At 32.2% G+C, this 14,433-nt stretch overlaps 3 protein-coding genes across 3 annotated transcripts; 1 reads left to right on the plus strand and 2 right to left on the minus strand.

The window, feature by feature from the left end:
* Window positions 1–6: 6 nt before the first annotated feature.
* l(2)k01209 (uridine-cytidine kinase-like lethal (2) k01209) lies at window positions 7–2,813 on the plus strand. The gene is made up of 7 exons (XM_015940471.3): window positions 7–329; window positions 451–557; window positions 747–917; window positions 985–1,325; window positions 1,679–1,871; window positions 1,975–2,160; window positions 2,315–2,813. Exons 1-7 carry the CDS (start codon window positions 230–232, stop codon window positions 2,621–2,623), a joined length of 1,407 nt encoding a protein of 468 aa, XP_015795957.2. The 5' UTR covers window positions 7–229; the 3' UTR covers window positions 2,624–2,813.
* Rae1 (ribonucleic acid export 1) lies at window positions 2,803–4,407 on the minus strand. Its single transcript, XM_015940472.3, has 3 exons — window positions 4,014–4,407; window positions 3,755–3,928; window positions 2,803–3,700 (listed from the first exon to the last, which is right to left on the minus strand). The coding sequence occupies exons 1-3, from the start codon at window positions 4,338–4,340 to the stop codon at window positions 3,062–3,064; spliced, it is 1,140 nt and encodes a 379-aa protein (XP_015795958.1). The 5' UTR covers window positions 4,341–4,407; the 3' UTR covers window positions 2,803–3,061.
* Window positions 4,408–7,666: 3,259 nt separating this feature from the next.
* LOC107372057 (neuronal calcium sensor 1-like) lies at window positions 7,667–13,470 on the minus strand. The gene is made up of 5 exons (XM_015940196.3): window positions 13,204–13,470; window positions 12,653–12,822; window positions 8,740–8,818; window positions 8,308–8,465; window positions 7,667–7,928 (listed from the first exon to the last, which is right to left on the minus strand). The coding sequence occupies exons 1-5, from the start codon at window positions 13,271–13,273 to the stop codon at window positions 7,779–7,781; spliced, it is 627 nt and encodes a 208-aa protein (XP_015795682.2). The 5' UTR covers window positions 13,274–13,470; the 3' UTR covers window positions 7,667–7,778.
* Between the last annotated feature and the right edge of the window lie 963 nt (window positions 13,471–14,433).

A 14,433-nucleotide genomic window follows, 5' to 3' on the forward strand; every position in this document is an offset into this window, starting at 1 on the left:
GTTGCCAGAAAGTAATAAAGACCAAAAGCGGACTGTGATGAAATAATTGAAATCAGCCATTTAAAGTTTTGTATTTTCCGTTGATAAGTTAGAAAATTGTGATAAAATGTTAAAATGTGAAAGAAATTTCGAAAATTGATCTGAAGTTTGAAACATTGAGTATTTAGTTATCTCTTTATCGAAAAAAACTAATGATAATTTATTGTAAGCAAGTGTCAGTTAAATATCAATGGATACAATTTTGAGATCAGGACAGCGTACTATATATACTTCTGGTCGACCGCCGTGGTATGATGTACAGGGACAATTAGTTGAGCCCATAATTATTGGTAAGTTTTATTAATCTTAAAATTTAATTGACTTGTTTAATGATCTTGAATTGAGCATGCATAACAAAAGTTTCCATATGAGAATCACATGATAAACCTCTTTTTTCCTTCCTCTTCCTAGGTATCTGTGGAGGAAGTGCTTCAGGAAAAACCACGGTAGCACGAAAGATAATCGAAACACTCGATGTGCCTTGGGTTACCTTGTTAAGCATGGATTCATTTTATAAGGTAATGATGAGATAATTGATCATCTATTGAGATATAAAGTGCATATTTTTTTGAGATGCACAAGAACTATTTAACGAGTTTCTTCAGATTGCGCTATTGAACCATATTTATACTGATAAATTTATTTCTCTTTTTGACTTCACCTGTTTTCATCAAATATTATATTATCAACAAATTGGTAAATTGAAGGTTTTAACTCCAGACGAAAGTAAACTTGCTCGATCTAATGAGTTTAACTTTGACTCTCCGGATGCTTTTGATTTTGATCTTTTGATCGAAACACTGGCTGGACTAAAAGAAGGCAAACGTGTTGATGTTCCTATTTACAACTTTGTGACTCATTCGAGAGAAAAAAGATCCGTAAGTTGAAACAGAATAACTTCTTGAATTCATAATTGGCTAAACTTTTTTCTTTTTCTTTCTTCAGCGTGCCACTTACGGAGCTAACGTTATTATCGTAGAGGGTATCCTAATATTTTATCATAAAAAACTTCTTGATTTGATGGACATGAAAGTGTTTATAGACACTGATTCTGAAGTTAGGTTAGCTAGACGACTTAAAAGAGACATTGCTGAACGTGGCCGTGATTTGGAAGGAGTAATGAAACAATATAATACATTTGTTAAGCCTTCCTTTGAAAATTTTATTGCACCAACTGTGATACATGCTGATATAATTGTACCTAGAGGAGGTGAAAATCAGATTGGCATCAATTTGATTGTACAACATATTCATAAGCGATTGCAATCAAGAGGAGCTAAACTAAGGTAATATCTTCATCACCATTTTACCTTTTAGTTTTAATCTTTACAGCGGAGTACAAGATTCTGTCAGTTACTGGAAATATCTGATAGCTGATGTGCTCAGCGCGTCCATCCACAAATACTAAATTAATACACAAAATTTAAATCAATTGCTGTTACTGTGCATCTTTGCTTAAGTTGAACTTTCAGAAATATTCCATTTTGTTGATAATATCTTTATAATATCACTTAAAACTTTCCTTATTGGACATGTAAACAATTGGTTTGAGTGGGCTATTGTAAGATCTACTGACAGTGTCTAGTACTCCCCTAATATTGAATAAAATTTAACCGATGATTTTATTTCTTTTCAACAGACCCAAACTATTGAAAAGCCATTGGAATCAACCATTGCCAAAAACATTAAAAGTTTTATCTATGACACCTCAAATAAAAGGAATGCACACATGCATTAGGAACCGTGAAACATCTCGCGATGAATTCATTTTTTACTCGAAGAGACTGATGAGATTATTGATTGAATTTGCCCTCTCTCAATTACCATTCAAAGTAATTATGGTTTTCTATTATACACACTAATTTCTTAAACAGTATTTTTATTACTACCATTTCGAATCAAACTTAATCATATTTTTCTGTAACTTTATCTCAGGATGTAACTGTTGAAACACCTCAAGGAGTTAGATATTATGGTAAACGAGCTGATGGGAAAAAAATTTGTGGCGTCTCTATTTTAAGAGCTGGTGAAACTATGGAACAAGCTTTAAAAGATGTTGTCAAAGATGCTAGATTAGGAAAAATATGTATTCAAACAAATAGTGTCACCAATGAACCAGAGGTAAATTGAGAAAACCCTTTCAAGTTTTCGAGTTTAAATTACCAGTCAAAACACCGAGAATCTCTAGGTTAACTAGATTCAAATAATGGTGTTAAGATCTTTTGAGCATTGAATTTTCCATTGATTAATTCTTATTTATCTTCTGTTCCAACAGCTTTATTACCTCAGATTACCAAAAGATATCAAGGATTATCGTATAATGGTTATGGATGCGACTGTCGCTACTGGTGCAGCAGCAATGATGGCGATAAGAGTTCTTTTAGATCATGATGTACCAGAAGAAAACATTATGTTGTGTTCATTATTGATGGCTGAATCTGGTGTACATTCAATTGCTTATGCATTTCCCAAAGTTGTTATCATAACAACAGAAGTAGATGCTGAAGTTAATGAAAATTTTTATATTGTACCAGGAATCGGCAACTTTGGGGACCGATTTTTCGGAACAGAATCGCTGAGCTGAAGATTCCATCAACTGGAATTTAGTTAATCAATTCTCATTTACATTCACTCATTCTTTGATTTCTCAAGTCTTCTAAATTTTTTTCTTATATTGTTTGGCTTCGCCTCCATTCCAACATGCATCAACTTTCTTTTTCCCGAGAAATGTATTCTATGTACATTAATTAAAGCTTAAAAATATACGTATCAAACTTATTGTACAAAATTTAATTCTAATATCTTATTGAAGGTGAATGATTCAACACTTGTTAGTTGTCAAATTTACTTTTGTTGAATCGATGGCCTTTAATGTGTAGTACATGTGAAGTTTTTCATCAACTTACAATTTTTGGATAACAAGCCTTGTTTTAAAACAGGTCACATTAAAGGTTGGCCATGATATGAAAGTTGGTATGAAAACAAAGTACAGGTATAAAACAAATGAGAAGAGAAAAATGATTCAAGTTTTAGGTCTTGGTTTTAACTCTTCAAAACATGGATGGAGGAATATATGATTCTTTTTCTGTGGACTGTAAAACTCATGTCCTTTAGACCAATCATAGCTGACTGCATAGGCAAACAACTCCCCTTTGGCACTAAAACAGCATCTAGTAATTGGTTGTTCCAATTGTTCAGATGTTTTCAATTTGGTTCGTGCATCTTTATCCCAGAAAGAGAACTTTCCATCAGACCCGACAGTTGCCAGGGTACCATGTTGGGGATGGAATGCAATATCATTTACTGCAAAAATATCTTGAAAGCCGTTTGGAGTTCCATTTGAACGATGACATTTAAAAGTAAAGTTATCTTTAGGATTAGTTGGAGACACATATTGTATTGCTACTCGACCCTCAACACTACCCAAAGCAAAGCCAGAAGGAGCTTGCTTTTTGTCCAGAAATATGGATAAACATCGATTTTGATATTTGAGTGGTGATTCGATTCTTTTAAATTCAGAGGGCTGATTTTCCAACTGGTAAACAATAATACCACGACCAGCAATTCCAACAACAGCCATTGGATAGATTACATCTGCACAATAAACTCTTTCAGTAAGAGGAATGCTTGCCATAGGTTGAGGACTTCTAGTATCCCAAAACTGCAAAGGAAATTACATTAGATGCTTGAAAAAATTAGAAAACAAATAAAATACCTTCAATGTTTTATCCCAACTACCACTCATAACACATTGATAATTAGGTGCTTTGATCCAATGAACTGTTTTGACAGCATCGTCATGCTGAGCTATTTGAATAGATTGATTACTATTGAGATCCCACATTTTTACAGTTTTATCGCAGGAAGCAGAAAAAACACGGGTGCCATCCTAAAATGTAAAAATTATACCGTTAATGAGTTAATGAAACCAATTTCAATGCATGGAAGATAGCTTTGAAAAAATATATTCTTACATCGCTCCAAGCAACATCCAATACAGGTCCTTGGTGTGATTGTTGAGCTTTAGCAATTGACTGCCACCCTTGCTGAACTTGTTGTATTTCCCAGCAACGAATTTGGTTATCCCAGCTACCAGAAATTAAATAGTTTTGAGGCAAGGCAGGAGGACTGAATTCCAAAGCAGCGATAGAGTCATCAGGACTATTGGCAACTTCAAAGTCCTTCATTGGATTATGATTTTGAATAAGATTTGATGATCCGAAACCACCGAATGTTGGTTGACTTGATGGGCTACCAAACAACGATGTAGGTGCAGCACCAAAACCACCAAAACCACTCATAATTCAAAAACTGATACAAAACAAAAAAGTAGAAAAATTTTCTTTAATAAGAACAGACCACCATGAATGCCACTAGTGGTGAGTTTCAATCATAAACAGTGAAAAAGAAAAAGAAAACATCACTGCCCTCTGTTATGTAAAGAAAAAAGCGGTTATATTTGAAAGTAAAGCTTCTTTTTCTATCAGCTTTCTTTTTATAGCCTTTGATTCTTAACATTTTAACATTTCTTCGTTACATTACAAGCCTGAATTTTGTTTTTTAAACCTTCCCTGACATTTATTTTTCACATCTTAGTAGCTTTGGAATGAGTTTTTTTGAAAATTCAAGTTGAATTTTTACAAAAACAAAACAAAAACTCTTTTTTATTTCAAATATTGAAACTATCAAATCATCATTTTGATTTTGCATTGTTGCAAAGTTGATTGGTGAAAAAATTTGAAAATTCACCTCCTCTGATGATCAGACTACGGTTGCATGAAATTATAATTCGGATGGATGGAGTAAGCGTTGCAGTGTCTTGAAGAAATTGATTCAGTTGAGTATCTAGAAAATCAGTCAGATTAACCAATCCTTGGTCAGTTGATTTATTGAGGATCACTTCGATAATAACAGCTAGAGAGTCTATAAGTTGATTTGCGTCAGGTGAGAGGATATGCCTCAGTATACTTTGTATGAGATCAATCCAGGAAAATGAAAAATCTATCGATGAATTACAGATTATACATTCAATTACTTTAGATAGATTAGTTGGGGGAGTTGATGATGCAAATGAAGATGGCGATGAATCTTGACTCGGTTGCATAGTCCTCAATGGGTTGAGAAAATTTTCAAAGATACAGATTTTACAAGATGACGATGTTAATTGAAGAATTTTGCTGACTATTTCATTAAGAATTTCATCAATCAATTCAAACAGTTCCCATTTGACACTGGACGAAATTTTAGAGACATTCATTTGATTTCATGCGAGTCAAAAAGTGTAAGTAGGTAGGTAAGAAGTATCTCATGGTCTGGAATCCGTGGAAAAGATCATTGGGCTAACAGTTTTCCATGAACGAAAAAGACAGTTGCATCCTTCTAGAAATTCTCGGGTTTCACTAAAATGATCAGATATGGTTGTTATAATACTAAAAAGACACAATTATCATATTTATACACAAATTGGCACGAATGGGCAAAAACGGGTAAAAACCAATTTCCTTCGGATTTAGACTTTGTTGGTTTGTAGAAACATGAAGACTGAATCCATTTGTGCGATTTAATAATTTATCTGATGAACAGTTTTCGCAAAAAGCGAGGTCAAATTTGAAACTTCGATCGCTTTTTGTGCAACTAGCAAAGCAGATTTTTTCATGAAACTCATTTTGCTAATGAAGCTTTTGATTGTCAATCAGAAAATGTACTCATTTTGAGAAATAAAACTTTTCTTTTTCTACAAAACATATAAGTTCGATTTTCATTCAAACCGACGTTTTTCTGTGACCGAAAGAGTTAGAGAGCTGAAACTTATTAATTGTCCATAAAAGCTGTGCGTTCACATTATGCATTAAATACTTTAAACAATTAAACAACAGTTCTCTTGATTTTGGCCGTTGGTCTAAAAACTTTTAGCCTCAATATTTCGAGAATGGTACCAATTACAATCATCATGCTTTCACGCAACATTAGATTTCATCATGGTCTATAACAGTATATGAGTGAATACCGGATAAAATCCAAGCTTATTTAATCAATAATGAAGATGAGCTCCTAACGCATAAGATTTGTGTTTAGTAACCATTTAACTTATGAATCAAATCTCAAATCTGAAAACTCTAGCAATACAACGCAATAGCTTTTTTTGTAGAATCTTGGACGGTGCAATATTTCAATATATTATAGCCCATAATGGAATCTAATGTTTGGCCAAGAGAGATGATTGCAGATGATATCGTTACCGAAATACTGAGGCTCAAAGTCTTTAGGTCAATGGCCAAAATAAAGAGAACTGTTGATAAATTCAAAAAAGTGATCAGTCATTAATGTGCACCAACAATATTTACACAACCATAATAAGTTTCAGTTTTCTAACTCTTACAGTTACAGAAAGCGATTGGTTTAACTGAAAATGGAACTTGATCTGTTTTAGAGAAACAGAAAATGTTATTTCTCAAAATAAGACCATTTTCTTGTCGTTTATCAAAAGTTGCTTCATTAAAATAAGTTTTATGAAACAATCTGGTTCCATAGCTGAGCATAAGGCAATCGAAGTTTCAACTTTGACCTCGATTTTCTCGAAAACTGTCCATCAGATGAACTATTTAATAGTACCACTGGACTCAGTTTTTATGTGTCTACAAACCCAACAAGCTTCAAGTCTTAACTCAAATGTTCGAGCCTTTGACAGCAGTCTTTGCATTTCATTTGCAAGTTTAACCAGAAAATTGGTTTATTTACCAAGAAATGGGTAGAGATGAGTTTGTTTTATTAAATAGGTTGTTTCTCGATCATAACAAAGCCAAAAATCATAGCCAGAATATACTAAAGAAAAGTTATTAAAGTGACTGAATTATTAATTAACAAAGAATCAAATCGGGGGAAGAATGATGATTGTAATTGGTACCATTCTCGAAATATTGAGGCTAAAAGTTTTTAGACCAACGGCCAAAATCAAGAGAACCATTGTTTAATTGTTTAAAGTATTTAATGGATAATGTGAACGCACAGCTTTTATGGACAATTAATAAGTTTCAGCTCTCTAGCTCTTTCGGTTAAAGAAAAGGGTCGGTTTGAATGAAAATCGAACTTATATGTTTTGCAGAAAAAGAAAAGTTTTATTTCTCAAAATGAGTACATTTTCTGATTGACAATCAAAAGCTTCATTAGCGAAATGAGTTTCATGAAAAAATCTGCTTTGCTAGTTGCACAAAAAGCGATCGAAGTTTCAAATTTGACCTCGCTTTTTGCGAAAACTGTTCATCAGATAAATTATTAAATCGCACAAATGGATTCAGTCTTCATGTTTCTACAAACCAACAAAGTCTAAAAAGTCTAAATTTGAAGGAAAGTGGTTTTTACCCGTTTTTGCCCATTCGTTTCAATACATTTCAATTTGTGTACAAACTGTGTTAATTGTGTCTTTTTGGGAAAAATCATCAAATATGACACTTTACATCAAAATCTGCAAAACATGTGTACCAATTTTTATCATACAACAATCACAACAGGCCTAATGGTTTCAAGAAACTTAATAGTTGTACCAAAAAGTTTTTTGCGATTATTTTTAATTTGATAATGGGATACAATTTTCAAGAAAAAATTCCATGAGAAATTAAAATTGATCGACTTCGCTTCTTAAATGGACTTTGCAGATGAACTCGTTGATTTTATTAATGCAAAAACATGCGATAAAATTTAAAACAATATAATAAATATACAAAAATAGCAATTTCAGATTTTCATTGATCGATTTCATGAAAATCGTCAAAGTCCTTGTACCAGTTGCTTGAATTCTTTTTGAAGTTATCATGTAGTAACGAACGAATAACCATTGGATCACTTTTAAAGCCAGAAATAAATTCTTCACGACTCAATCGGTTATCATGATCCTGTAAACAATGAGAACAAAATAATTACAGAGAGTTAAATACAATTTTTTGATCATGGAATCACACAATGCGAATGTATAATAATTTGAATTGCAAGCTCAACAATTTTCTTCGGCTGACCAGAAACCATGTAATTCGGCTTCTCATGATTAATGTTACTTATCAATTAGACTGGAAAGAATTCATTCTAAAGGGTTTCTTGACCACAAAATAGTTTCACACCAACATAGAAATGAAATTAAAGTTTTCTGCTTTTTGGTATGTAAATATCAATAAAGAATCGCTAATCAATTTCCACATTTTTCGATTTACAGTTATTGGAGTTACTATTCTAGGAAAGCCTTATACTCCAATGGGCATAAGTATAAACTCAACTTACCAGGTCCATTCGATCGAAAATATTATCGATTCGTTTTTGAGCACCAACTAGCTGCTCTTTAACCATTCCTTTTCTCTCATAAATAGCTTGAACCACACTAAACATTTCCTTTCTTGTTAAGTAACCATCATCGTCAGTGTCATAAATTGAAAATGCCCCTGAAAAGGTAAAACGTTAAACAGTAAAACTTTCAATATTCGAAGTACATAAGTATATCAATATGTTCCGTCACTTTTTTTCATTATTAATTCACTTATTGTTTAACCAATCGATTCTGAAAGACCAACTATTATTGACTCGAGAACTGGCCAACAAGTGACATTTCTTGTAATCATTGACTTAACCCAATAAATCGAATTGCTTTGCAATCAAAACAAGGTTATTGGTAAAAAAGCGATAGAACCTATTGATATTCCTAATATTGAAACATACAATTAAGTTTCTGATCGATCCCTCCATAGATTGGAATGGCAACAGCTCGGATAAACTCAGGGAAAGTTATTACACCATCCTAATGAATAAAGGTGAAAAGGTACAATAATTATAAGTTTGCGAAATAATTGGTTATGCCATTAGTAAAAATGTAGCTTATTAGTGAACCAATTTGTTTCAATGGTAATTTAATTATTCATTTTACCTGCAAAACAGACAACAACTACAGAAGGTAAAAAGGTCTTGAGCTGCATGTGTTGTCATGAAATGAATACGCTTCAAGGCAAGTATAAAGATAACAATGTTGAACAGAAAATGGTAAAATCTTCATTGACTGCATCTCATTTCAGTTAATAAATCAACAGCGGGCTCAAAAAATGTACAAAAATGATCTAGAACTGATGATGGATATTGAAGACTCTGCTGAAAGCTTATCTACTTCACATTCAATTAATTTCACTAATATTAACATCGTTCATGTTCTGAGTCAAGTACCAAAACCGAGTTAAACTCGTTGACTGAAAAAGTGTTGGTTAGCATCAAGTTGCTCTGAAGTTGCTTAAACATTGGTAAGCATTTAACTTCATCGAATCTTTTAATTGCTCAATCAAATGAAATTAAATCACTTGGTCGGTCGGTCCTTTGACCTTAAGGATTCTCAGCTTTATTGGATAACTTTGAATCATGATAATTCTGTCACTCGATAAAGAAATGGGAAAGAATGAGAATTCTGGTTAATTTCGTCTCTCTGGTTCATTCCCTGTTCGCTTAAATCTATGAAGGCCAACAATTGTTGAGATATTTTAAAGTTGACATTTCTTCTCTTGAGAATACTGAATCAGCTTTCATTTTCAATTTAAAATTTCAAGCTGAATGAGTAAAGACAGAGATGAATATAAGGCTTGCACAAAAAACACTGTAAACACATTATTGTCAGATGAAGGAAAAATTGAGTTTCACTTGTTGGTGATTGTTGCTGTTTTGATGGGAGAGGCAAGAAGGGGAAGAATAAAAGATTGAACCATTTCTAGTACTTTGATGATGATAGTTATGATAATAGAATTGAAAGTTGAGTGAAACAAAATTAGGAAAGAAAAATAGGAATAAAAGAGAAGAAGAAAAAAAAAATATTCTCAATAATAATATTATTTACCATGTTATTCATCAGAATTCCAAGATTGTTTCATGAGTTTGTTGTTGTTGTTCATTGAAATATCAAACGGAACAATGTGAATTGAGATTGTGATTCTTACTCAAGGGAATTTGCAAGTTACAATGAAGATGAGGAAGAATAAATAAAAAAAGGACAAAAAAAGCGAATGAAAATGAAGGAGTAAAAATGAATTTACTGGGAGTTGAAATGTATATTTATATTGATAGGGAGTTGAGAAGGAAAAGAAGAAAAAGTGATGAAAAATAATATCCATTATAATTTGGAACTTTTTCTTTTCCAGGATAAATTCAGTCTTGTCAGGTTGAGTGTAAATTACAAGATGACAAGTTGAGTCTCATTTTTTACATTACATTTTTCATTACAATTAGATTGAGAACAAAAGTTGTTTGCCTTTGGGTTATCAACCTTTTTCATTGCTCTCATTTGCGAACCTGAAATTGATCCATAAAGACACACTTTTTTTACGATCAATTATCTGAACATCTAGTCTCTTCCCCTGCAACTTGTAATTTGTGTCACTCTTGTGCAAAACTCGATAAAATCTCTTGATTTACAATCAAATTTCCAATCATTTGGGACCATTCACAACTCAGTGAGTGTGATATGTTCAATCTATGCAATTCCATATCATGATTGCGCCTTTAGCGCTATTGAAATTTCTCAATTAGTTTCTGCTGTTAGCGCTGTGCACAAGGACAACTTTAACGAAAAAGCACCAAAAACCATTAAATGTTCAAAAAGTCTCATAAAATCAGCAACTTTGCATCTAGAGTTTGCAACTTGAAGAGCATCCTAGCTCGACATATTTAAATTCATCATTGGTTTTACAATATTCGTACAATAGATCAAGAATATTTCCAGAATCAGTATCCTTTGATGGCAATTGATCAATTCTGGTGGAGAGTGACTCTGAAGTAGTGAATCTTACTTGGCTCATAATGAGTATGAATGAACGCTGTTTGAGTCAGACCCTTAGCAATGGCTAATAACTGTTAACCAGAGTCAACTGAGTTAGTGTACTACTGGGTCATCAATCGGGTTCGGTTAAATTGATTGAATCTCTTTTTGCGGCAAATTAAGTTTAAGCTACTAAGTTTAGGTCTTTATAAGTTCTAATGCCATCCAAAATTTCTTTGATCAATAATTTTCGATAAAATGGTGTTCAATGTAGGCACTGCAATCGAAGTTATTAAACAAGCTTTTTTCATCGAACTAATTATTTTGAATGAAATTTTGATGACCAACATGAAAATGAACTCATTTTGAGGGATGAAATTTTCTGATGTACAACAGGTCACTTCGATTCTGTCAAGAATCAAACCCAAAAGCAGCTTAATAATTTGCCCTTATGAATGTTTCCATAAAAAGACTTACTCAGGTTCATCAGCTAAACTCAACCAGCTAGATTAAACTTTGATTTTATTTATAATACGACTGAAAGGATAGAGTTTTAACTTTTTTAAAATCAGTCGAGAATGTTAGAGTATTTATGCAAGTCATAAATGAAATTGTTCAGCGATAAAATCTTGAAATTGTTTGCTTCTTTTGTCAATTTATGTTTTCTGTTGCAGGTGGAAACACAAAGTGGAAGAAAAAAAAAGGTTGAATAAAAAATTATTTTCAAACTAAAAGTAAATCTAAATGATGATATTATTCAGTGGAGCTAAAATTGAACCAGTAAAAGCAACAAAAAGAGCAAGAGAAGAGAGTTGTCACCATTAATGACAGTACATATGATAGTACATAAGGTAAATAGAGACATGGAAAAGATCATCAAAGTGTGATTCAATTTGTTGTTATTCATCTATTGCTGTTCCTTGTTGTTGTTCAACAAATCAATGTGTTTTACCAGTTTTGGGTTTCAATCAAACAAACAGAATGTTGAATGTTGAATATAAAAAGAGGCAAAAAGTGAAACATGAAATAGAGTGAAATATTAAAAAATTTTACTTTTACCAACTTTTGTTGTTTGCCGGTTCCAAGCATTATTCAGTGAACAAAGAATGTTGTATTTCATTTCTTTAAATTGCTCACACAATCAAATTTAATTATGTATGATGACATTTTTCTCTGCTTGCCTTTCCTCATCCCGATAACATTCTCAATGATGATGGTGATGATGATGAACATCATCAACTCGATCCACTTTCGACTCAGCACTAATGGTCTTTTGGTATAATATAACCACATTGTATTACAATGATAACAATAACAATGATTATTATAATAATGATATCTCTTCTGATGATGATAATATTCACTCAATTGTCACTACTGATTTCATCATATTATGTTCTGGACCATTATTGCATTCACACCTTTTTTATTATCATTTCCTTGAAACATTATTATAATTACTGGCATCATGTTTGCTGACTGATTCAATGTTTTCACTCTTCTTGAAAACTGTAAATTCACATTTTCTGTCAACACTTTGATTTTCAATTGTTTCACTTGAAATGTTGAATGAGACAATATTTCTTGCTCAGCATTTCCTCCCATTGAGATGAAGTTCAACTGAAAACTTGTTTATTTGCGAGATTCTATCATTGAGAATGGATCATGATCTTGAAATGTGCTGATGACGCTTCAAGTGTCTTATTGGTATGCCAAGAATTTTCAAAAATTAAGTCTAGAGTTTCGCAACAAAATGTTTACTAATAGATTCAAATTTAGATTTGAACATTTCAAGTCGATGAAAGTGTTGAAAAACAGGAAATAAGTTAAAGTTGAACAAACCTTATTCATGTCGATCTTGCTAAAGATGTAATCTGCCAACTTGACTACGCTCAAATTATTTGGTGGGAAATATTCGTGGAATGTTTCGATGAAAATCTCTTCGGTCATATAACCACGGGGACAACTTCGAAGAAACTCTTCGTGCCAAAGTTTCAATTGAGAAATTGGAACTAGAGAAAGAAGGGAAAATTCAGTTTATTCTTTGTTTTCAATTAGAAGTTTCATTCGAAAACTTTGCCATCTACTTTTAACCATCACTGATTCAACATTAGCATTTCACCGTCAGCTGATAAAATCATTTAGAGACAGCACAAAAAGATTTTGGTGAAAATTCGATTCGATTGGTTTCGGGTTTTCAATTCCTTCATTTAACCCCGTATTTACTCACAATGACTTTTTTCGATTTTCAATGAAATTAAATGTATGCAGGTAGACAGTGAAACTCAATCGATACTTTTAATAGTAAAAAGTGTGAGACTTTCATAAAATTGTAACTAATCAGCTAGACTGGAAAGAGTAAATAAACACAAAAGTAAACAATTGATACTTACAGGGAGTTTCAGCAGCCAAAGATTTTAGGTTAACTTCGTCAACTTTGGGTTTACACAAAGAAGTACCCATAACGGTTGATTGATCAAATGAGGTAAAGACTGGGACAGTTCATGTTGTGAAATAGATTATAAGGTTTTAATAGGAAATGTTGAACCAAAAGGTTGAAATGTTGATTATCGTTAATCTAAACTCGGTAACAGCAAATGATTGGATTGAGTTTGAACACAAAATATTGGCCGATGAAATGAGACACAAATAGTTTACTTTTTTAACTTGAATTGTAATTCGTCTAAAGTTTGAACAGCAGATAAGTTAGGTTTGAGTGTTTTCCCTGTGACTCATGATTTAACTGGTTTATTGAAACAAAAGAAGCAGGAAAAACTCTCATGTTATACCCAAGTTAAACTTACAAGTTGAAATGAGTATTGCTCGGCGAAACTATTTAAATGGTTATATGGAATTGATTTTTCATTCTCCCACTCATTCTTTACCATTGCCTTTAATCGATGTTTGATTATTATTATTACTATCATTGCTGTTATCATTATCAATGAATATCTAGTGACACAGGGAGTTAAATAACCCCCAAACTTGTATATTGGTTTAACATGATATCCTGTGTAACCATAGAAACACAACCTTTGCTTTCTTAATGGAAAAATAAAAGTTAAAGAGTAAATATTAAGGGAAAATTCATTTTATCTCAATGAAATACAGAATGTTCAACTGGATAGTCAACAGAAAATCATAACATTTCATGTTGATCAACACATATGAAAGTCTATTTGCTTAGTAACTGTAACTTTTTTTGGTTGATTCAGTTTTACCTCAACTTTCATTCATGCTAGCTTTTCATTTATGCACCTTTTCATTCAGAAAATTGTCTCATCAAGGCCATAATTTAATGTTCACGAAGTCATTTTTTGCTCTTTTTTTCTAATTATTCTTTATTTTATATTATTTAAAATTGCGATTATCGTGAATTACCTCTCATTCTGTCTATTGAATACATTGGATGATTTATGATAGTAACGCTTCCGGTATAATATTTTTTTATCTATATTACTATCATGGATAAAACAATACAACGATTTATTGAGCATAGATCATTTAAAAATGACAAACTGTTGCTTCTTATCCAGTTCGCTTAATTGCGAAAGGTTTATAACTAGGCTCACTGATTCACCCATATAAAAAATTAGCTATTATATTTATCATACAAAATATTT

Source organism: Tetranychus urticae, chromosome 1 (genome assembly GCF_039701765.1).
Source record: "Tetranychus urticae isolate SD_2017Ah chromosome 1, NJAU_TeUrti_SD_1.0, whole genome shotgun sequence".
In the NCBI taxonomy this organism is placed as follows: Eukaryota; Metazoa; Arthropoda; class Arachnida; order Trombidiformes; family Tetranychidae; genus Tetranychus; species Tetranychus urticae.

Bases quoted from the DNA above. Each gene is read 5' to 3' on its own strand.
- Rae1 (XM_015940472.3), bottom strand. From the start codon at position 4,340: ATGAGTGGTTTTGGTGGTTTTGGTGCTGCACCTACATCGTTGTTTGGT. The intron at 3,929-4,013 runs GTAAGAATATAT...TTTACATTTTAG, and splicing joins TGGATGTTGCTTGGAGCGAT to GATGGCACCCGTGTTTTTTC. The intron at 3,701-3,754 runs GTATTTTATTTG...TTTCCTTTGCAG, and splicing joins GTTGGGATAAAACATTGAAG to TTTTGGGATACTAGAAGTCC.
- LOC107372057 (XM_015940196.3), bottom strand. From the start codon at position 13,273: ATGGGTACTTCTTTGTGTAAACCCAAAGTTGACGAAGTTAACCTAAAA. The intron at 12,823-13,203 runs GTAAGTATCAAT...TTCTTTCTCTAG, and splicing joins TTTGGCTGCTGAAACTCCCT to TTCCAATTTCTCAATTGAAA. The intron at 8,819-12,652 runs GTTTGTTCAACT...TTTATTCATTAG, and splicing joins GCAAGATCGACATGAATAAG to GATGGTGTAATAACTTTCCC.